Raw genomic sequence first — 23,447 nt, 5'->3', positions numbered from 1 at the left:
TTACTCACCGCTGGCACCTTGTCGCGGTCTTCTTTGAGCTACATAAGGCGTATGACATGGCTTGGTGCCATCACATTTTAGATACCATCCATGACTGGAGCTTCCATGGTCCCCTTCTGATTTTTATCTGCGAGTTTTTATCATACTGGCTCTTCCGGGTTCAAGTTGGGACTTTATTCAGTGCCCCTCAGATTCAGGAGAATCGTATCCCATAGGGTTCTGTGCTAAGTGTCACACTCTTCCTCATTGCCATCAATGGGCTTGCGACCTCTGTTGGGCCTCTGGTTACCCAGCATTGTACACCGACGATTTTTGCATCTGGTGCAGTTCCCACTCAGTAGCATCTGCTGAGTGCCAGCTCCAAGGTGCCATCTGACGGGCCTCTGCATGGGCCACCGCCCATGGCTTCCAGTTTTCTCCCTCCAAAGCGCAGGTTATGCATTTTTGTCGTCAGCCCACATTACACACCAATCTAGAACTTTATTTAGGCAACCAGCTCCTCGATGTTGTAGCACAGTCCCGTTTCTTGGGCCTTATTTTTGGTAACAAGCTGACATGGCTGCCCCACATTCACCACCTAAAGACTACATTTATGCAGAAGCTTAATGCTCTCCACCTCCTGGCCCACACATCTTGGGGTGCAGGCCATTCCACTCTCCTCCATCTTTACCATGCTCTGCTCTTGTCCGGACTAGATTATGGTAGTCAGGTTTATCTCTCAGCAGCTCCTTCCACTTTGAAACTCCTTGACCCTGTCCATCATTGTGGGGTGCATCTGGCTGTTGGTGCCTTTTGCATTATTCCTGTTGGTAGTCTCCTCACAGAAGCAGGAATTCCCCTTCTACACATCCAATGGAGCCAACTCCTTGTTTCTTAAGCAGTCACCATTTGCCAATTCCCTGACCATCCTGTGTACCCTGTGCTCTTCGCCACTGAGGAATGTCTCCCTCGTAACACCTGCCCAGGGGTGGGATTGCCGGTTGGCATGCGTATCACTTCCTCCTGTCGGGATCTCCATCTCCACTCACTAGACTGCAACCCGGGTCTTTCCTCCCATACACCCCCCCCTCCCTCCCCCCCCCCCCCACACTGCCCCCCCCCCCCCCCCGGATGGTGCCTTTACCATGGATTAGGACCGATCTGTTCTAGGGTCCTAAGCTCTTTGTTGCTCCTATGGTTTACCGGGGTCTTGTATGTGCCATCCTTCCAGAGTTCCTGGGTGCCACCATCGTCTACACTTACAGTTTTATGACTATTGATGAGATGGGATATGCTTTTACGTCTCCTACTGGCTTCGAGCACCATTCATTGTCGGGATCATGTAGTGTGTTCACAGCAGAGCTTGTAGCCATTCACAGAGCCCTCTTTTTTGTTTCTCAAGCCTCCCTCTACAGTGTTTGAATTTGTTCATACTCCATGTGGGTCCCAAGCCATGTGGGCATCCCAGGGAATGAATTGGCTGACCTTTTGGCTAGAGAAGCAGATACTTACCTCTTTGCCCAACAGTGGAATGCCATCTGGAGTGCTACTGCTCTTAGTAATAAACTCATCAAGGAGCCTACTGCAGTTTGGCGGTCTTCTTTCCACTCCTCTCGCAAGGAGTCCACTGTTTTATGCTGTTTACACATTGGTTATACCCAGCTCACCCATTGTTTCCTCCTACATAATGACCCATCGCCGCAGTGTGGTTGTGGAGCCAGACTGGCGATATCTCACATATTGGTGGAATGTTCCCTTCTTTCAGCCCTTCGTGTTAAGTATAGTCTTCCTGATTCCTTAAATTTAATATTAGCAGATGATCCATGGATGGTTGAACTGGTCCTTGGTTTTGTCTGTGAAAGTGGTTTTTATTTCCAGATATAAGGTTCTCCTTTAGTCTTGGAGCAGGGGCAGGTTGGTTGTGGTTGGAACTTCTTTTACAGTCTTCTCAGTCTGTGATCCATTGATCACCCACCTTTTCCAGTTTTTAGATTTGGTCTCACCTTTTATGCTTTTATTGTGTGTGTTAAATGTTCATTATTTTATAATTTGACTCCCCTGACTGGATCCGTCCACTTTTAGAAGACCCTCTTTCTTCTACATCTACATCTACATTTATACTCCGCAAGCCACCCAACGGTGTGTGGCGGAGGGCACTTAACGTGCCACTGTCATTACCTCCCTTTCCTGTTCCAGTCGCATAACTGCCGGAAACCTCCGTGCTCGCTCGAATCTCTCTAATTTTACATTCGTGATCTCCTCGGGAGGTATAAGTAGGGGGAAGCAATATATTCAATACCTCATCCAGAAACGCACCCTCTCGAAACCTGGACAGCAAGCTACACCATGGTGCAGAGCGCCTCTCTTGCAGAGTCTGCCACTGGAGTTTGCTAAACATCTCCATAACGCTATCACGCGTACCAAATAACCCTGTGACAAAACGCGCTGCTCTTCTTTGGATCTTCTCTATCACCTCTGTCAACCTGACCTGGTACGGATCCCACACTGATGAGCAATACTCAAGTATAGGTCGAATGAGTGTTTTGTAAGCCACCTCCTTTGTTGATGGACTACATTTTCTAAGGACTCTTCCAATGAATCTCAACCTGGCACCTGCCTTACCAACAATTAATTTTATATGATTATTCCACTTCAAATCGTTCCGCACGCATACTCCCAGATAGTTTACAGAAGTAACTGCTACCAGTGTTTGTTCCGCTATCATATAATCATACTGTTGTGGCGTAACAAGCTAGTTACGCCACACTGAGAAGGGAGCCGAAAGGCACGCGTACACACACGCCGACTGGCGTCAAGTCTGGAACAGGATACGTTATGACTGCTATAAAGAAAATACGTAGCTTTGGAATATACTTAAATTTTAATCTTTGTTGGTTTACTACGTTCTTCTTGAGACATTTATACGATAACTCTCAAAGTAGGTAAGGCTAATGGCGCCTTGCTAGGTCGTAGCCATGGACTTAGCTGAAGGCTATTCTAACTGTCTCTCGGCAAATGAGAGGAAGGCTTCGTCCGTATTGTCGCTAGCAATGTCGTCGTACAACTGGGGCGAGTGCTCGTCCGTATCTCGAGACCTGCCTTGTGGTGGCGCTTGGTCTGCGATCACACAGTGGCGACACGCGGGTCTGACATGTATTAAATGGACCGCGGCCGATTTAAGCTACCACCTAGCAAGTGTGGTGTCTGGCGGTGACACCACACATACAGTAAAGGATCCTGCTTTCTATGTATTCACAATACATTACATTTGTCTATGTTAAAGATCAGTTACCACTCCCTGCACCAAGTGCCTGTCCGCTGCAGATCTTCCTGCATTTCGCTGCAATTTTCTAATACTGGAACTTCTCTGTATACTACAGCATCATCCGTGAAAAGCCTCACGGAACTTCGGACACTATCTACTTGGTCATTTATATATATTGTGATAAGCGGTCATTTATATATATTGTGATAAGCAATGGTCCCATAACACTCCCCTGTGGCATGCCCGAGGTTACTTTAACGTCTGTAGATGTCTCTCTATTGAGAACAACGTGCTGTGTTCTGTTTGCTAAAAACTCTTCAATCCAGCCACACAGCTGGTCTGATATTCCGTAGGCTCTTACTTTGTTTATCAGGCAACAGTGCGGAACTGTATCGAACGCCTTCTGGAAGTCAAGGAAAATGGCATCTACCTGGGAGCCCGTATCTAATATTTTCTGGGTCTCATGAACAAATAAAGCGAGTTGGGTCTCACATGATCGCTGTTTCCGGAATCCATGTTGATTCCTACAGAGTAGATTCTGGGTTTCCAGAAATAACATGATACATGAGCGAAAAACATGTTCTAAAATTTTACAACACACTGATGTCAGAGATTTAGGTCTATAGTTTTGTGCATCTGCTTGACGACCCTTCTTGATGAATGGGACTACCTGTGCTCTTTTCCAATCATTTGGAACCTTTCTTTCATCTAGAGACTTGTGGTACACAGCTGTTAGAAGGGGGTAGAATCGAAATGGTATCCCGTCAGGCCCAGTGGACTTTCCACTGTTGAGTGATTCCAGTTGCTTTTCTATTCCTTGGACTCTTATTTTGATATCAGCCATTTTTTCGTTTGTGTGAAGATTTAGAGAAGGAACTGCAGTGCAGTCTTCCTCTGTGAAACAGCTTTGGAAAAAGGTGTTTAGTGTTTCAGCTTTACACGTGTCATCCTCTGTTTCAATGCCATCATCATCCCAGAGTGTGTGGATATGCTGTTTCGAGCCACTTACTGATTTACCATAAGACCAGAACTTCCTAGGATTTCTGTCAAGTCGGTACATAGAATTTTACCTTAGAATTGAATGCTTCACGCATAGCCCTCCTTACGCTAACTTTGACATCGTTTAGCTTCTGTTTGTCTGAGAGGTTTTGGCTGCATTTAAACTTGCAGTGAAGCTCTCTTTGCTTTCGCAGTAGTTTCCTAATTTTGTTGTTGAACCATGGTGGGTTTTACCCGTCCCTCACAGTTTTACTCGGCACGTACCTGTGTAAAACCCCTTTTTTCGATTGCCTTGAACTTTTTCCATAAACACTCAACATTGTCAGTGTCAGAACAGAAATTTTCGTTTTGATCTGTTAGGTAGTCTGAAATCTGCCTTCTATTACTCTTGCTAAACAGATAAACATTCCTCCCTTTTTTTAATATTCCTATTTACTTCCATATTCAGGGATGCTGCAACAGCCTTATGAGCACTGATTCCTTGTTCTGCACTTAGAGTCGAAAAGTTCGGGTCTGTTTGTTATCAGTAGGTCCAAGATTTTATCTCCACGAGTTGGTTCTCTGTTTAATTGCTCGAGGTAATTTTTGGATAGTGCACTGAGTACAATGTCACTCGATGCTCTGTCCCTTCCACCTGTCCTAAACATCTGAGTGTCTCAGTCTATATCCGGTAAATTGAAATCTCCACCTAAGACTATAAGATGCTGAGAAAATTTATGTGAAACGTATTCCAGATTTTCTCTCAGTTGTTCTGCCACTAATGCTGCTGAGTCAGGAGGTCGGTAAAAGGAGCCAATTATTAACCTAGCTCGGTTGTTGAGTGTGACCTCCACCCAAAATAATTCACGGGAACTATCCATTTCTACTTCACTACAGGATAAACTACTACTAACAGCGACAAACACGCCACCACCGGTTGCATGCAATCTATCCTTTCTAAACACCGTCTGTGCCTTTGTAAAAATTTCGGCAGAATTTATCTCTGGCTTCAGCCAGCTTTCCGTACCTATAACGATTTCAGCTTCGGTGCTTTCTATCAGTGCTTGAAGTTCTGGTACTTTACCAACGCAGCTTTGACAGTTTACAATTACAATACCGATTGCTGCTTGGCCCCGCATGTCCTGGCTTTGCCCCGCACCCTTTGACGCTGTTGCCCTTTCTGTACTTGCCCGAGGCCATCTACCCTAAAAAACCGCCCAGTCCACGCCACACAACCCCTGCTACCTGTGTAGCTGCCTGCTGTGTGTAGTGGACTCCTGACCCATCCAGCGGAGCCCGAAACCCCACCACCCTATGGTGTAAGTCAAGGAATCTGCAGCCCACACGGTCGCAGAACCGTCTCAGCCTCTGATTCAGACCCTCCACTCGGCTCTGTACCAAAGGTCCGCAGTCAGTCCTGTCGACGATACTGCAGATGGTGAGCTCTGCTTTCATCCCGCTAGCGAGACTGGCAGTCTTCACCAAATCAGATAGTTGCCGTAAGCCAGAGAGGATTTCCTCCGATCCATAGCTACACACATCATTGGTGCCGACATCAGCAACCAGCTGCTGATGGGTGCACCCTGTACCCTTCATGCCATCCGGAGGAACCCTTTCCACATCTGGAATGACTCAACCCGGTATGCACATGGAGTGCACATTGGTTTTCTTCCCTTCTCCTGCTGCCATATCCCTAAGGGGTCCCATTACGTTCCTGACGTTGGAGCTCCCAACTACCAGTAAGCCCACCCTCTGCAACCACCTGGATCTTGCAGGCTGAGGGGCAACCTCTGGAAAAGGACAAGCAGCCATGTCCGTCCGAAGATCAGTATCAGCCGGAGACAGAGCCTGAAACCTGTTCGTCAGACAAACTGGAGAGGCCTTCTGTTCAGCCCTCCGGAATGTCTTTTGCCCCCTGCCACACCTTGAGACGACCTCCCACTCTACCACTGGTGAGGGGTCAGCCTCAATGTGGGCTGTATCCCCCTCAGCCACAGGCGTAGTCAGATCGGGGGATGTGTGGGACAAGCTGGCTCTCCCCGACAAACCCCCATCCGGACCCCCACAGTGATGCCCATTGGTAACAGCCTTAAGCTGTGTGACTGGAGGCAACACTGCCTGAAGCTGGGAGCGAAGGGATGCCAACTCAGCCCGCATCCAAACACAGCAGTCGCAGTCCCTATCCATGCTAAATATTGTAGTGCAAAGAATGTCTGAACTAATCTACAGAGAGCACAAACAATTCGACACAAAATTTAAATGGTTATTAAAATACAAGATTGCCTAGTAAATGCAGTAATGCTGCTACTTGCGTACTGCTGACACACTGCTCAGCGGCAGAAGGAGACTAAACGATTTTACACTATTCAGGTACTAAAACGCGGTGCTACAACTCTCAAATACTATAATAAACCTGAAATTTATGAATTAAACAATGCAAGTACTCAAAAACACGCAAAGAAATTAAGAATTAAACTATGTAACAAATAAGTGAGCTAAGAGTATACGACTTGCTGCTGGCAACTGCTTATCCAATGGTGGCAGGGAGCTGTAACTCACTTTGGAATTGCGGTACTGATGACCGTGCTGTTTGGTCCCATACTCTTCAATTAATCAATCAACCTCTGATCTTACGTCAGTATACTACATTTTAATGGAATAGGTTTTTTATTCTGTGAAGAAGATTATGTCATATTTAAGTGTGGACATACTCTTGATTTGCACTTGTGGTGTGATGCGTGAATATTTAATAAAATTTAAAAAAAAGAGCATGAGATGAAGTGTTTTTACTTTTAAAATATACAATTCACTGAATATTTTTTGGAAGTTTAAACTGGTTGCCAACCAGACTCAAGCAAACTTTAAATTTGTGAGCATTTGTAACAACAGGGCCATGTTTCTTGAAACTTGCCTGCCATTGTTTTGAACATTTATGAAAAATTTAAGATGTGTGACAAGCTGAGATCAAACCCAAGCACTTCCTGCTCAGCCCACCAGATATCCAGGACCATTACTCTCGAGAAAAAGAATTTACCAAGGAGTTTGATTTGACTATAGCCTCAGTGTGATTGGGGCACCTCTGTTAAATGTAGAAGATACGAAGTGAAACTGTCAGGTTGATGATGTGATTTGACCTATGAGACATCCACAGAGGGCTCAACTGAAAGAGCAGTCATAATGAAAGGCAGCTGCCTGTGCTTGAGCCTGGTTGGGATACCCTTTAATCTTTCAAGAAATATTCAATGAATTGTATATTCAAATAGTAAAAACATGTTATCTCATTCTCTTTTTTGTGTTATTACTTATATCCTTGTTTAGCATGACAGTTCCTCCTCTTTTGTTTGAGGTTTTGAAGGAAAATTACTGCACTAAAAGTTTGAGATGCAGTAGCATCTGTCACAGTGGTGACTGAGTTGCAAGAATTGAGCTTGATGTGAATGCAGCGTTTTTATTTTATGTATAAACCGTGGGTTCTTATTATTTTTAGTTCAGAGTAATGTTTTAATATGTGTGTTGATTGATTTTCTATAAAGACATTTCAAGTTTGTAATGTTTTCTAAACTCTGTCTCTGTTTTTAAATTTTTACAGTTACGCTGCTAGTTGACTATTTCCAAGGCATGCTTCATTTATGTATCTGGTTTTATAAATTGAGAACTTTGCTTTTGAATGTTATATTTAATTTTTGTCCTGTTTTTGAATCTTAATCTGAAGATAAACCAATGCACACTTGAAGATAGATGCAAAGTATCCTAAGAAAGGTTACGAATTTTCAAGAACCAACTTTAAATGATAAATGTACGAATATACTAACATTCCCTGCGTATCAATCCTATAGAGATCATGGGTACAAGAGTGCATTAATTACAGTATGCACTGAGGCATTTAAACATTCTTTTTTCTTCTTGTTTAGGGCCAGCAGCATAATACATGTCTGATAATGACATGATCATTAGAATAGATGCAGCAAAATAGCTGCTTATAATAAAAAATCTTTATTTGTGACAGATCGTTTCGGCATTTGTCGCCATTGTCAAGTATACCTAGACTGATGTGACATCCGTATTATGTCATTAGCGGACTGTCTTACATTTACCATCTTATTAAAACAGTGACAGTTATAAGACAGTTCACTAATGACGTAATATGGATGTCACATTAGTCTACAAGTGCTTGACAATGGCGATAAATGCAAACCAGTCTGTCATAAATAAATATTTGTTGTTATAAGCAGCTATTTTAGTGCATCTGTTCTAATAATTCAGATGTTCTTCCCATGCCCCATATGTGAATGGAACAAGAAGATGCCCTAATAACTGTTGAGAGTACCCTTTGCCATGAATTTCACTGAGCAGTTTGCAGATTATGGATGTAGATGTAGATGGTGAATTTGTTTGCTTCATGTGTTGATGTATTGAGAGTTTCTGAATAATTCATCATTTATCTTGCTACCTTTTCCATCTTCCTATTCTGGATCCAGCACTTTGTCTGTTGAAGAAAGAATAGTAATAAGGATTGTAGAAAAGTTTATTTTGTTTGTGTGGACATTAAGATGACAATTTGTTTTCGTGAGTATGTTTGTATTTGTCTTCCAGGGTATAAGGCTATTTTAAAGATTTATTTGTTAGATTTTGTGTTTTAAGTTAATATTTGTCATGGAATTGCATTTTCATTACTTGCAGGTGTGAAGAACTTGGCCTTCTTTCTCGTTGTACTGTCATTACTCCGCGAACTGCTGAAGAATATGAAGTCTTATACAAACATGAAGAGAGACATATAGAGATTCTCAAAGCAACAGAGAACTGTAAAGATGAGGAATCCCTAGAGAAGTTATCCTCCAAATACGATGCCATCTATATTCATCCAGTGAGTATGTCATAATTTTGAGTCCTATTTGTGTCTGTCTTAGGTGAATCAGAGCTTATTGTCTATGTTATTCAAACTGAGATCAAGACATATATCTTTGATGTCTTGTCATAATCATTTTAAAACAATAGTTTAAAAGCTTCTCTGTGTTTAATGACTGTAGTTAAGTGTGTACATTTATAATTGGAAAGAGAATGTATGAAGAGAGAAAACTAGGTAGGTACTTCTTTGTTCTAAGTAGCAGATTGAGAGATCCACACATTACTAAAATTAATCCTAATGAAATGAATTGTGCTACACTTAATTGCCACAAATAGGTGACAATATAATTCTAAGAAAAATGGTAGCCATCTGACTAGAAGTTGTACCACTGATTTACAACCCTTCTTGGTCTCAAGAGTCATTATTCCTTTTCATACCTCAGCTCCCTTCAACGTCTCCTATTTCAGGCCTTGAGCACACACTATTCTCATGGTCTTGACTCTCCTGTGTCCCTCAGGATGGACCACTATTTGACTCAATAAAGGCTCAGCAGGATGCTGAGGATAGGGATATATAAACCCAATAACATTATTTGTCTGTAGCCTTGCATTATTTTTTTACAGTGAAGTTTGTGTCCTACCATTCTCCCCCCCCCCCCCCCCCTCCCTCCCTCCCTCCCTTATACTTATTATTACTATGAATGTGTGAAAATTTAACAGTTTCTGTTACTTTATAAATACTACAGGCATTTTATTCTTTATTAAAATCTCAATCATTGTATTATTTCTTGTAATTCCTGGGACAACCTTTTATTCCATTGACTGAGGTACTAAAATCGGCTCTTTTTTTTCTCCTCTGAATGAAACAATGTGTTTTGTCCAATAGAAGTTATTTCTGTGAGTTTCTCTTTGTGTCACCCACCTGCTGCCGACTATGTCCACATATTTAAAATGTTGAGTTCGTGATGCCAGACCTGTACAGAGGCAGCTTGCAGTTTATTGCACTTCCACTGCAAAGAGTTGATACCCAGCTGTTCTACAGTACTTGTCGACAGAATCAGTAAGGAAAAATAATTTCAATATTTGTGACACAATTATAACTTGAGAAGAATATCTTCATGTCTTCCCTCCATCCGCTATTTTGAAACTCCTAGCAAATTAAAACTGTGTACCAACCAGGACTCAAGACCCAGATTGAGCGGCAGTGCTTGTACTGACTGATCTATCCATCCTCAACTCATGACTTGATCTCACAACTTCAGTTGTGGAACTTACTGGCAGATTAAAACTGTGTGCCGGACCGAGACTCGAACTCGGGACCTTTGCCTTTCGTTGGCAAGTGCTCTACCAACTGAGCTACCCAAGCACGACTCACACCCTGTCCTCACAGCTTTACTTCTGCCAGTATCTCGTCTCCTACCTTCCAAACTTTACAGAAGCTCTCCTGCGAACCTTGCAGAACTAGCACTCCTGAAAGAAGTAAAGCTGTGAGGATGGGGCGTGAGTTGTGCTTGGTAGAGCACTTGCTCGCGAGAGATAAAGGTCCCGAATTCGAGTATTGGTCCGGCACACAGTTTTAATCTGCCAGGAAGTTTCATATCAGCGCAAACTTCGCTGCAGAGTGAAAATCTCATTCTGGGAACTTCAGTTGTATTTATGTTTTATTTGTTTTAACATGATTAGATTAGGACCGTCAGCCCTCCTCTTACATCATATTGGGGTTTTACGTATATAGTCCTTTCTAAATCATGGTTACTTAAAAAAATGATGTTAGTTTTAAATGGATGCATTGTGTTGAAATTATAGCAATAAAATGAAAAATTGATGTATCTAATGCCATTTGGAATAGTAGTTCTGATTAAGAACTAATAGTGATAAGATGACTGCTGCCGCTGCTGCTGCTGCTGCTGCTGCTGCTGCTGCTACACACATCATTAGCTGTCATTTGAAATTGGAGTTGTTGTTTAGTTCTCTGGTATTGTAAGAAATATCATTCCAGAATCAGGTTCCTGCTGCTAAAAGAACTTGAAGAAGGCAACTGAGTGGTGTAATGGTATAGAAAAGCTTTATCTTGGTTAGAGTGAATCTTTCCATTGTTTAGCCAAGAGTGCCAAGGTCGAGAAGACATATGGGGGATTGTATATATCAATAAGAAAGTAAAAAAGACACAGTATGTGGGAATTAGTGCTCTTGCTTGCACTTAGCCAACATAGCTGTGAACAGTATCTTGAAATATAATAAAAGTTTAATGTTGTAGATATATTGTATGTAGACCTACATCATCAGTCAGAATCTGGAAGAGCAGTGACTTTTTTTGAAAAGGCCTTGCAGAATAACACTGCTGTAATTAATAGCTGGAAGTACAAGCATTTGTAAAAGTGAGGTTTCTTCTTCAGATGAAAAAGAGTTTTTTTTTTAAATATATTTTATGAGGGTGTAGAGAGATGCCAATGCTTTCTTGCACTTTATTGCTCTACAGTTTAGACTTTCATCTGTTATCACTGCTAGACTATTTGCTGTGGGTAAGTAATTTATATTTGTCCCACTTAGGATTCCCTTCATGAGTCATGGACCTTGTTGAGATGGGATGGTTTGCATGCCTTATTGATACAGATAGCTGTACTGCAGCTATAACTACAATGGAGGGGTTCTGTTGAGAGGCCAGACTAACTTGTGGTTCTGGAACAGGAGGCAGCAACCTTTTCAGTAGTTCAGGAGCAACAGCCTATCAGTTGACTGGTCTGATCTTGTCACATTAACCAGCAGGGCTTTGTTATTTTAGTACTGCAAACAGTTCGGAAGGAAAGGAGCAAAAGCCATTATTTTTCCAAAGTCCTTGCAGTTCCACTGCAAGGCATAATGATGATGGTATCCTCTTGGATAAATATTCTGGAGGTGAAATAATTCCCGCCATTCGGATCTCTGGTCTGGGATGTTACATTGGGAAAAACAAAGCTAGCAATCTGGGGACCAGAATGTGTAATGTTTGATCCCTTAATGGGCTAGGTAGGTCATAGAATTAAAAAAATAAATGGTCAGGTTGAAATTGGATATAGTTGGAATTAATGAAATGCATTGGCAAGAAGAACAGAACTTCTGATGAGGTGAGTTATGGGTTGTAAATATGAAAGCAGTAAGGGTAATGCTGGAATAGATGTTGTGATGATGATGATGATGATGAATAATAAGAAAGTAGGAATGCAGATAATTTACAAAGAACAGGATGTTGAACACATTATAATAGCAAAGATGGACATGTAGCCTTCATCTGCATAGTAGTACAAGTTTATATGCTTAATAACTACACAAATGATGAGAGAATTGGAAGAATGTATGATGAGATAAATTTTCTGCTCCCTGAACTATCAGAATAATAATTCTGAAAGTTCAGGGGAGGCAGAAAATTTTATAATGATGGCCGGATTGGAATATGATAGTAGGGTAAAGAAGAAAAGGAAAAGTTATAGGAGAACATGTTCTTGGACAACAGAATTTCTAAGAATGTAGTCCACCAAAAATGTCAAAAGTTTTCTCTGGATCTAGAAATGCTACAAACATAATTTTGGATTTATTATGTCTAAGGTTAGTTGTTTGTTTCTCTGAAACGATAACTGATCTTGTACAAACTTTTCTTCTTCCAGTTTTTCCATGCATCTGTAAATAACTCTTATCAGTATGTCACAAACATGACTTACTAAACTGTCAACACCTGCCTTTGGTGGAAGTGGAACTATTCTGTTTCACTTGAAGTCTGAGGCTATTTCATCTGTCTCATATCTTACATATCAAGTGGAATAGTTTTGTCATAGGAGGCTCTCCCAAGAATCTAAAAAATTCTGAGGGAGTGTCATATACTCCAGAAATCTTGTGTCGACATAGGTCTCATAATGACCAATCAAATTCTTCTCGCAGTATCACATCTTGCACCTCACCTTCTTGTACTTCCTCTTCCCTTTCTATATTATCATCTTCAAGTTTCTTAGCCCTTCTGTATACTCCTTCTACCTTTCAGCTTTCTTTTCATTGGTTAGTACTGGCTTGCCATCTGAGCCCTTGAAATTTGTACACTAGGTACTCTATCTCAAAATGTGTCTAATTTTTCTATAGGCAGCATCTACCTTTTCCCTAGTCAAGTCATCTTGTGCTGTCTTGCCTTTGTCCACCAGATATTTTTTTTTTTTTTTTTTTTGCCTTGCATTTTGCACTTCTCGAATGTCATTTGTTAGATGTCTGTGTCCTGTTTTGCTTGCTTCATTTTTGCATCTTCTTTCTTGAATTAAGTTCAGTACATCCTGTGTTATCCATGGACTTCTACTGAGCCTTGTCTTTTTGCCTAGTTGATCCTCTGCTGCCTTCACCGTTTCTCATCTCTCAAAGCTGCCTATCTCACCTTCTGCATTCCTTTCCTCTATTCATCAAATTGATATCTATTACTTCCTTTGAAACTCTTAACAACCTCTGGTTCTTTCAGTTTTATCACATCTCCTTATTTTCCTATATTTCTCCAATTTTTGCAATATTAATATGGAAATCACACTTGCACCTGAAATGTTTAGCAGTCTAAATTCTGGTTTTCAAAGCTGCCTTACCATTACATTTTTTCACATAAAAAAATTTTATTTCATGATTCTTTGGAAGAAGGCCTTTTAGCTGAAAGCTTAAGTGTATAGCAATCTTTTTGTTGTGCTTGTCTGCTACTAAAGGTCTCCCATATATAGTGTATATCAATCTATCCTTTCTCTAATTATGTTGAAAGTTTTTATGAATATCTTTGTGACACATGAATGTTATTGCATCTTTTCCAGTTTTATGTATCGTAAGAATTCTATTACTGATATTGCTAACAATGTATGATTAATATTTACTTTGTTTTATGGATACTTAGTTTCAATATTTATTTGCACTTATGCTCCACAAATATCTCTTCCACAAGTAAATATCTAGTAAACTATAAAATTGTGAGACAGAAATGCTGGCCATCGTGTCGTCTGAGAAGGTAAAGTATCATTACTGTCAGTAGGCACATACAAAAATATGTGACACTATCCTAGCTTTTTGAAATAATAGTTCCTTCCCTGGCGAGCAGAGAAGGGAGGTAGAGGAAAGTTCAAATTGAAGGGCAGGTCACTCAGAATCCTGTCTAACTTTTTTCTTTCCTGAGCTCCCCCCCCCCTCCCCCCCTCTTTCCTCCCCTAGCAAGGAACTGTTATTTATGAAAGCCAGGATAGCATTGTGTGTTTTTATGTACATCTGTTGGCAGTAATGATATTCCGCCTCCTGAAGGTAGACTCTGGCCAGCAGTTCCGTCTCACAATTTATAGTTTTTTTTTCTTTTGTTAGAAATATCTAGTAATTCTGTCAAACTTTTGTAGAGTACATACCAACTTTCATTACTGGCTGCTGGCTGTGCTATTGAAATTGTTGATGCAGTATGCAGAAAGAAGATTCAAAATGGAATGGCAATTATCAGGTATGAACACCTTGAATTGGTTTTGGAAACTGTGCTTTCATTACTTCAGACAGTATGTGACACTTGACACCTTTGGTAAAACATGAAGTTTTGTGGAAATCTGTCGTACTCTCACCACATTTCTGAGTTAACCAATGCCTTTTTTTTTATACATGTGAATTGTACATACGTACATTTTGAACTTCATATGAATATATTTTTTATAGACAAAAGCAAAAAAGTGAGGTGATACACTGTACACTCACTGTAAATGGTCATAAATATTTAATCAAAAACAGCAGTTAAGCTATCAGTGCAGGAAAAGGGTAATTTCTGTTTTGCTTCGGCTTTTAAGTCAAAGATAACAAAAAGCAGTTGACTAGCTCTAACAGTGGAAAATCCAGGATGGAATGTAACAATATTATGAAAGGGAAAGTTGCTACCAACCGTATAGTGGAGATGCTGAGTTGCACGACAAAAAGACTGTCACAAATAAAGCTTTTGGCCAGTAAGGCCTTTGTCAAAAACAGACGACTCTCTCTCTCTCTCTCTCTCTCTCTCTCTCTCTCTCTCTCTCACTCTCACTCTCACTCACACAAATGCAATTCACATAGATGACTGCAATCTCAGACAACTGAAACCACACTTGGGAGTATTTGGCATTCTGCAGTATTTCCTGCACTGCACTATTTACAATTGCCTTTCTTAACTCTTGAGTTAAGGAAATACTGCAGAATGCCAAAAACTGCCAAGTGCAGATGTGAAATGAAGCCTGTCGACACCAACCACTGCTAGCAAGAAGGGAAGGAGCAGATTATGTAAAGAAACACCAATAACTAAGGAAGATGTATGTAAATAAAAGCGAAACGCATCTGGTGTAATTCTTTTTAATTAGACTGCAGTCAGCTCAGGACAGATAACCTATAGTAACAACAGTTTCGTTATTGTGAAATACATTTTTGTGGTATTGTTTCTGTCCCTAAATGTCTCTCTCTGAATTCAGAATATTTCTAAATGCATGTTTCAGGGATTTGAATGAAAGATGTTTTGTGACTTACCTTAGTCTGTAACCCTTCCAAAACCCTGTTCAGGATATTTGTCCTAATTTCTTAATTGTGCTTAACTTTAAGACACTACCATAGGACGGTAATACCAGTTGAACAAAATGTTATCCACAGAAGAGTGACCAGTATATAGCAGTTGACTAGAAAAACTACCTCCAAACTGTGTCAGAGAGAGAGTGTGTGTGTGTGTGTGTGTGTGTGTGTGTGTGTGTTAGCATTTCTATAAAATTATCTTCTCAACCTGTTAAGTGTTCCAGGTGGTGCTACAGTGTGAGCATCTGTGACAGATTCCTCTGTTTTGTGTAGATTAGGTGTACTGAACTTTACTAGGCCCCCTACTTCTGTTCGGGATTGGTCAGGAACACAATAACCATAATCTCGCGTATGCCTTACTGGAATGATTCAGTGTGTTAGCTAGTGTTCTGTAAGCATCTGGTTTGGCTGGAACATTTGAAGTGTATTATCCTATCCACGATAAGGTTAGTAGTCATGATACAGAACTGGAAGAAGAGTAGTTAATATTTTGGATCAAAATGGTTTGTTCACAAAAGAGGGAATTTATCTAATCAAGAACTGAGCCTCACTAAAAAAAAGTATTTAGAAATCTCCTTTCCCCCATTTGTCATAAAGAAATCAAAAAATTAGAATTATTTGCAAATAAGAAAAACCAATAACAAATAAGAAACACAGTTCCATTCCACAGAAGAAAGAGAGCTGTAGGTATATTGTAATTACTGTCTATTACAGTGACTGTCCCAGTAGCGATGAAAATACGGCGATTAAAAATAAACACTAAAATTGCAAAATCAGGGAAGATAGCAAATGATGAAATGTAATTTCTTGTGTATATACAGCTACTCCTTGAAATATTTTTTTCTCTCTTAAATAAAAGTTCAGCTCCAGTATGCCAACGAAATCATAATCACAATTTTAGTATTTTTAGTTCCTATAGTTGCGACACTTTAACTGCACGTGCACATGACTTATCTAGCAATTCCTAAAATATATAATAATGCAACAACTTTTCACTGACTTGGTAGGCATTCATTTTAAAGTTACATGTTAAATCATGAGTGAAGAAGATCTAGTTTACATTCAAATTTTGCTTTATTCCACCAAAAGACTAAAATATGATTACATGAAAAGGAAAAATCCTAAAATATTGTCCTTTATTTCTTGAATGAAATAATCAAGAATTGTAGTTTGCTTTTTCCTGCCAGTAAAAAATCATTAGAAAAAGTTGTTCCTCTGTTTGGTTGATATTAGCTAGAATCAACTCATTTACACCGAATGGGGAAAAATAGTTTATGACATCTGAAAAAAAACTTTGAGCAGTTGAATCATCCTCATTGTACACCCCCGCCCCCCCAACCTTTCACTAGCCGTGCTTGGTGCTTTATTAAAGTATCAGACAGTCACTTACATCTACCTAATGCACAAAAGTCTGGCTGTCAGCATCACAGCAACGTCGTAAAATGTCACATTTGTATTGACAGCCTTCAGGGAAATCATCATCTTCAGAAACTGTTACTGACCCAAAGGGAGCAGGGTTCAACAGAGTCTGTTGTGCTACAGCATTCCCAGCAGCAACAAAAATGTGCATAGCGTGTAAATTCTCACTACATCCTTTCTTTTGAGAACCTTTAGAAAACAGCCATTTTTACTTAACTTTCACAGGAAGAATTATGCCTAGATGTAGAAGCTGCAGTTGACTTTGTACAGTTACCAGGAAGAAACACATCAACATTTGTTGAAGAATGTTGTTGCCTTTGGATGTGAAAGGGTATCCATTAGTAATGAGAACCATCTTGGTTCCTTAAGTCCTAAGAAACTTTGTGCAAATTTGAGTAGTCAGCCTGGCAGCGATAACAAAATCACAAAATTATAGGTGTACAGTAGTGTTGTAATGTTATAGATCGTCTGGGCGTTTAAAATGTTCCCATTATTAATAGCTGAAATGTTGTGCTTTCTTTTCCTCATCTCCTTGACATTTTTCTGTCTAGGGAAATTAGGCCTGTATGTTTGATGGAAATAACATCCCAGTTCCATTATAATTGAAAATATTTCTGCACTCATCAGCCATTGCAAAATATTCGTCTTGCAATTTTCAATACTCTTGAAGTCTAGTGCCTTACTTTTTTTCACACAAATTTTGGTAAAAGAGGTTAAGACACTTTGGGATGATTTTGCGGATCTTCTCCTGTGATAAATTTCGCATTTCATGAAGCTGTCTTATTTATAGGAGGATGGTTTATAAGTCCTTAAGAGCCTACACACCTTCAGTTTAGCTGCACAGCTTATTACTTGTGACATCATATTTGAGCAATATACTGTCTGCGTGTATCATGTTAAGCAACTGTGCAATTCCTTCAGTTCAGTTTTCACAGTCTATTCTATTCGTTACCAGTCATCTGAACCTCAACCTGCTGCCATCGTTACCTCCATGCAAAAGAAGATACACTTTCCAGTTTTATTGAAGATTTCTGGAATATTCATGAATATTGGGATACAGTATATGTTTCATGTTCCAATTACGACTGCTTACAGTGTTTTAATATATAAAAACTAAAAGCTTCTGGAGCCTAATGTGATTCTTGATGCTCTAGTGAAGAAAATAAAGAACTGTCAATCTGATTTTTGGAAAGAATTAAGGAAGCAATATACCCGCAACCACACAACAAACTGCAGCTCTTCTTCTTTTCTGTTCCCCATTGTCACTTGATCATCACAAATGCTGCACAGAACCCCAGAATTAAGAGAACTGAAGGGAAAACAGAATGTTGTGTACACTGCTTAATTTCAGATAAATGTACATGTTTTAAATGGAACAGATGGCTGCACAGTTAAACTAACGTGTGTTGACCCCCTTTAAATGACGAAGCCTGAATGTTCTCCCTTTTTAATGCAGATGGCCATTGAATTTCAGGACTCAGGAATGCCTGCAAATTTTTCAGTATATACTGCACAAAGAAAACTATACCAGATTGTAACTCTTTGTCATGTCAAAGAGTTTAATATTCTGATCATCACCCTCAGGGGCCCAGCATTCATTTTCTGGGTATGGGCTTGGTGACCTGGGGGTTTCTGAGCTGGTGACTAGTGAGTGTCACCAGTTCTCTGTATTGTAAGCTCTGGGCATGCTTCAGTTACACAACTGTACAGTGTGGCAGTGGAGCGTAGTGTGTCATAGGTAATGGGGAACTTGGCTTGAATGTCCGAGGATGGTAACCCCCCCCCCCCTCCCTCTCTCTCTCTCTCTCTCTCTCTCTCTCTCTCTCTCTCTCTCTCTCTCTCTCCTCCCCCTCCCTCTCTCCCTCTCTCTCCCCTCACTCTCGAGGTTTGTTGTGTGCTGATGGAATGCATGGCTGTCAAGGTGGAACAATCATTAGCAGACAACCTCTGGGGAACTTTCTGCACCTCAATTGTATAAGACTTACCTACGCATATGGGGCTCTGTCTAGTCTAGGCGAACTTTTATTTTCTTAGCTACTCGTGGGACCGAGATGGATCTGTAGAAATTCTCTCCTCACCTTTTTACATTCAGAAGGTTTTAGAGGTGAATGCAGATATGCAACAAGTGGTTGCGGAATAGGACACTGTTGCTCAAAAGCTCAAGTTCCCAACAACCAACTAACCTGCAGAAAACCAAAAGCCTTGAGGAATATGCCATTGAGACTGAGCTCCATACCACCTTGAACAGCAGCAAAGGTGTTGGTGAGATGCAGGGATGTGGTCTACATTCCCAAAGACGAACTGAAAGCTGAAGGAGTCCAAGAAGGCATTGTTGACTTCCGAAATATAATGAAAAAGATGAATGGCAGTCTGGTTCAGACAGATTCATTTATACTTGCTTTCAATAGCATGAAACTTTCAGAGCATGTCAAGGCAGGTTTCTTTTTGCTAAGCATATGGCTGTGTTTCCCTAACCCAGTGCACCTTTCAAAATGCCAGTGCTTTGGGCAAGCTACTCGTGGTTGTAAGGGAGAAACCACTTGTGACAAATGCGGTAAGAATGCTCATGAAGGAGTTGGTTGTACATCTCCTCTTAAGTGTCTAAACTGCTCGAGTTATCCCCGTCTGTAGTAGGGACTACAGTGTCTTTCTTGAAGAAAGGAAGATCGAAGAGATAAAAACAACAAAACACATTGTGTATGGTGAATCCAAAAAATCTAGACCACCATGCAGCTGCCTATGGTCGCTGCCTCCTTTGCTTCAGTTCTTAAACAACCAGTCCAAAAATCAGATGCTGCCAAAAAATGGAGGTTGCTAGTGTCAGCAGTAGTATGCGCATTTGTCAATGTACTTGTGCTGCTGCAACTATTTAGAAGCCCCTGTCTCCCCCTAGAATATCAGAAAATGGTGTGGCTCTGAAGACTACCCAGCGCAAAAAAATCAAAGGCAAAGTGTCAACCATTGAGTCAGACAGTCTGACAGTGTCGACATTACCCTCTTTGACATCTCTCATGAGCCTTCTTCAGAGCTGATGGACCTTCATGTCGACATGGGGCAATCATCTCACCCCAATACTGTCTCCGCCCACTATAGGCTCCCCTCACCATTGGAAAGACAGGATGAAAATGCTACACCTGTGATAAATGGAACCCAGACCACAATGGTACATTTGTAGGCGCAGGACACATGTGGAGGGATTGAAACTCTTAGCACACGATCACCCCATGTGCTTGTGTTCGCATTTTAAAGCTTCTGATACCCTGTAATGTGGGGCTGTGCCCTCCATCACAAGGATGACCTGACTGAGGAATAGGTCAAGGGAGTGGTCGTTGTGTTTGTACACACACCACTCCCCTGCTCTCTCCCTGGCTACTGACCTGCAAGTAGTTGCAGTTGAAATTTGCGCATGTCAGAGGATCACAGTTTGCTCACTGTTCAGTGGTAAGTACTGATGATCTTCATTCCAGTGACCATTTTCCACTCTGGGTTGACCTATAGGATGGCACTCTCTCTGAAAAGACACAGTAATGATAGATGATCTGCAGGACCAACTGGACACTGTTCAGTCAGCTGGCTGTGTTTGAACTATGCCACAGTATGCATGAGTGGGTGGACCACATCACACGAGTGATCTACCAAGCCGCTGACTTCTCCATCCTGAAGCCCGTTTGTCATCTTAGGAGGCCACGTTTTCAGGTTTTCGTTGGTGGACTTATGAGTGCTGTTCAGTAATCCAGGTCAGGTGTGTGGTGGTTTAAGTGCTGCCCAACAGTTGAAATTCTCGCAGCCTTTCACATAGCAAGTGCAAAGGTTCGACACATCATCAAGGGTAGCAAGGAAAGGTCATGGCAAGCGTTCTTGGACCCTGTCAACTGTTCTGCTTGTTCTGCTACAGTACTGTAAGCCATCAGGAGGATTTCTGGTAAAGAGATTCAGCTACCTGTAGCAGCATTGTTGAATCAGGAGTGTCTACAAACACCACATCATGCAAGCAGTGGCAGAGCATTTTGTAACTACTACTGCCACTGCCAGCCAGGATCTAGTGTTCTGTTATTACAAAGCCAGCATGATAAGGAGTGAGTTGGACTTACGGTCCAACACTTCAGAGTGCTGCAACTGCCCATTCTCCATGAGGGAGTTGATTTGGCACTGAATGAAGCTCCTGATACTGCACCTGTTCTTGGCCAAATCTGATTCAGCGTGCTGTGGACCTTGAAACAAGCGTCTTATAACGTTTTAATTTGATATGGCAGACAGGCCACTTTACAAACTCATGGAGAGAGGCAATTTTGATACCTCTCCTCAAACCAGGAAAGGACCAAATGTGGCCCAGTAGTGACGGGAGTGTTGCCTTGACTTGCTGTGTAGGAAAAACCTTGGAGCAAATTGTTAACCATCATCTGGTGTAGATGTTAGAGACCAGGCAGCCCCTGAGTTACTCTCAGTGTGGATTCGGAAGGTGTCAATCCACTGTCAACAACCTGAGCCTCCTAGATACGATTATCCAGAAGGCTTTCCTATGTAAACAGCGCTGTATAGGTAGGTGTATTCTTTGATAGTAGTAAGGCATACTACATTACATGGAGTCACATTATTCAAGGGTAGCTCCACCAGTGGAGCTTCTGTGGTCATTTCCCCACCTTGATTTCATCCTTATTATCAAAGTGCGTTTTCTATACATAGCTGGTGAGGTGCTGCCAAATAGTTTCAAGCAGGAGAATGCTATTCCTCAGAGCAGTGTTTTAAGTGTTGACCTCTTTGCCACAGCCATAGGAAGTAACACATCTGTGGTAAGGAGTCCTGTACAGTGCTCCTTATTTGTGGATTATTTTGCAGTTTTTTCTTCCTCCCCCAATATTGCCACAACAACTTGTCAGTTGCAACTTACAGTGAAGAGGCCGGAGGAGTAGTCAACACAGACTGGTTTTACATTTTCTTCAGAGAAATCCATGTGTGTTTATCTTAATCGTTCTTGTCGTATTTTTAATTTACCTGAATTGCATGTGTGGAACACCATCCTCCCTGCTAGACTCTGTGGTTTTTGGGCCTCATTTTTGATTACAGACAGTCATGGTTACCACACGCAAAGGACCTGAAGGCCAAGGCCCAGAAAATATTGAAAATTTGAAGTGTTTTAACCACAGGCCGTTGGGTGCAGACAGGGTGCGACTGCTCCATTTTTATAGGGCTTTTGTGCGATTAAGGCTGGTCTATGGGTGCACAGTGTATGGGCCCTGCGAGGCCTTTGTAACTGAAGGTCGTTGACACTGTACACCGTGAGGGGATCAGGTTGGTTAAGCGCACTTATCGGATCAGCCCCATACCCTGCCTCTGTGCCGAGGCTGGTGAACTGCCAGTAGCCATCCAGCGGCAGCTTCCCGAAGGACAACAGTTGTGTTAGTTCCTCGTTATTCCAACTTCCCCTGCGTAACATACTGTTTGCTCATCCAGCAATGTAACATTTCTTTACCAGTCATCTGCAGGCAAGAAGGATGTTTGGGATGTGTCTGAAGTGTGTGCTGGAGTCCCTTAGTGTGGGGCATGTAAAGGCTTAAATCCGGGTTTTTAACCAACTGCCACCCTGCTTATTGCAGAGACCCAAAGTAATTTTAGATTTAGTGCAGTACGGCAGAGGTGGCACTCCTGCGTATATTTGCAATACATTAGTCTTAAATTAGCACCTTAACTCTGCAGCTGTATTTACATGGGGATTCCATTGGTTGCTCAATTATTTTCCCTGTTCGTGTCCTCAGGTCCGACTGCCTCAAGGCTTACTGTCTATGACTTGGAATTGTACACAATATTGCGGGCACTGGAGCAGATGAGACGTGTTTTGAGTTGTAAATTCCCTGTCTGTTCTGATTCCCTGAGTGCCCTTCACTTGCTCCAATGCTTGTTTCCAGCAGATAAAGTTACTCAGAATATCCAGGATGCCCTCTTCCAACTACAGAGACAGGGGAAAGAGATGTCTTTCTGCTGGGTGCCAGGGCACATGGGTCTTGCAGGGAATGAAAGGGTGGATGTAGCAGCCAAGGTGGTGTGTCACATTCCTCAGTTAGTTTGGTGTGGTGTCCCTCTGCATGTTGTCACCTTGCTGTTGATGTACAGTGTCATGTGTCGATGGGAGGATGAATGGCAGGAAGTGATAGACAGTATGCTCCGTCTAGTGAAGCCCACAACATGGTTGTGGTATACCTCCTTCCAGCCATGTAGATGGGACGAGGTCCTTCTTACTCCTCTTCGCATAGGCCACAGCCCTATGATGCATGGCTTTTTGCTCCAGCAAGAGGACCATCCAGTGTGTGGTACTTTTGGTGTACAGATCACAGTGCACCACATTTTATTAGACTGTGTTTTGTTTTCAGACCAGAGGGCAGAGGCAGATTTGTCCAACAGATGTGCACTCCATTTTACG

General features: G+C 41.5%; 1 protein-coding gene across 8 annotated transcripts in view; it reads left to right on the top strand.

The window, feature by feature from the left end:
- LOC124607049 (histone deacetylase 6) overlaps positions 1–23,447 on the top strand; it is a 325,114-nt gene that overhangs the window by 66,975 nt on the left and 234,692 nt on the right. For all 8 annotated transcript variants that reach the window (XM_047139236.1, XM_047139241.1, XM_047139228.1 and 5 more), the window contains 2 exons: positions 8,903–9,086; positions 14,440–14,537. In XM_047139236.1, the coding sequence (XP_046995192.1) occupies positions 8,903–9,086; positions 14,440–14,537 (282 nt within the window). The remainder of the gene's footprint in view (positions 1–8,902; positions 9,087–14,439; positions 14,538–23,447) is intronic.

Source organism: Schistocerca americana, chromosome 1, assembly GCF_021461395.2.
Source record: "Schistocerca americana isolate TAMUIC-IGC-003095 chromosome 1, iqSchAmer2.1, whole genome shotgun sequence".
Classification (NCBI taxonomy): Eukaryota; Metazoa; Arthropoda; class Insecta; order Orthoptera; family Acrididae; genus Schistocerca; species Schistocerca americana.
Note: the sequence above shows the minus strand (reverse complement) of the source record. Positions and strands in the feature narration are given on the sequence as shown.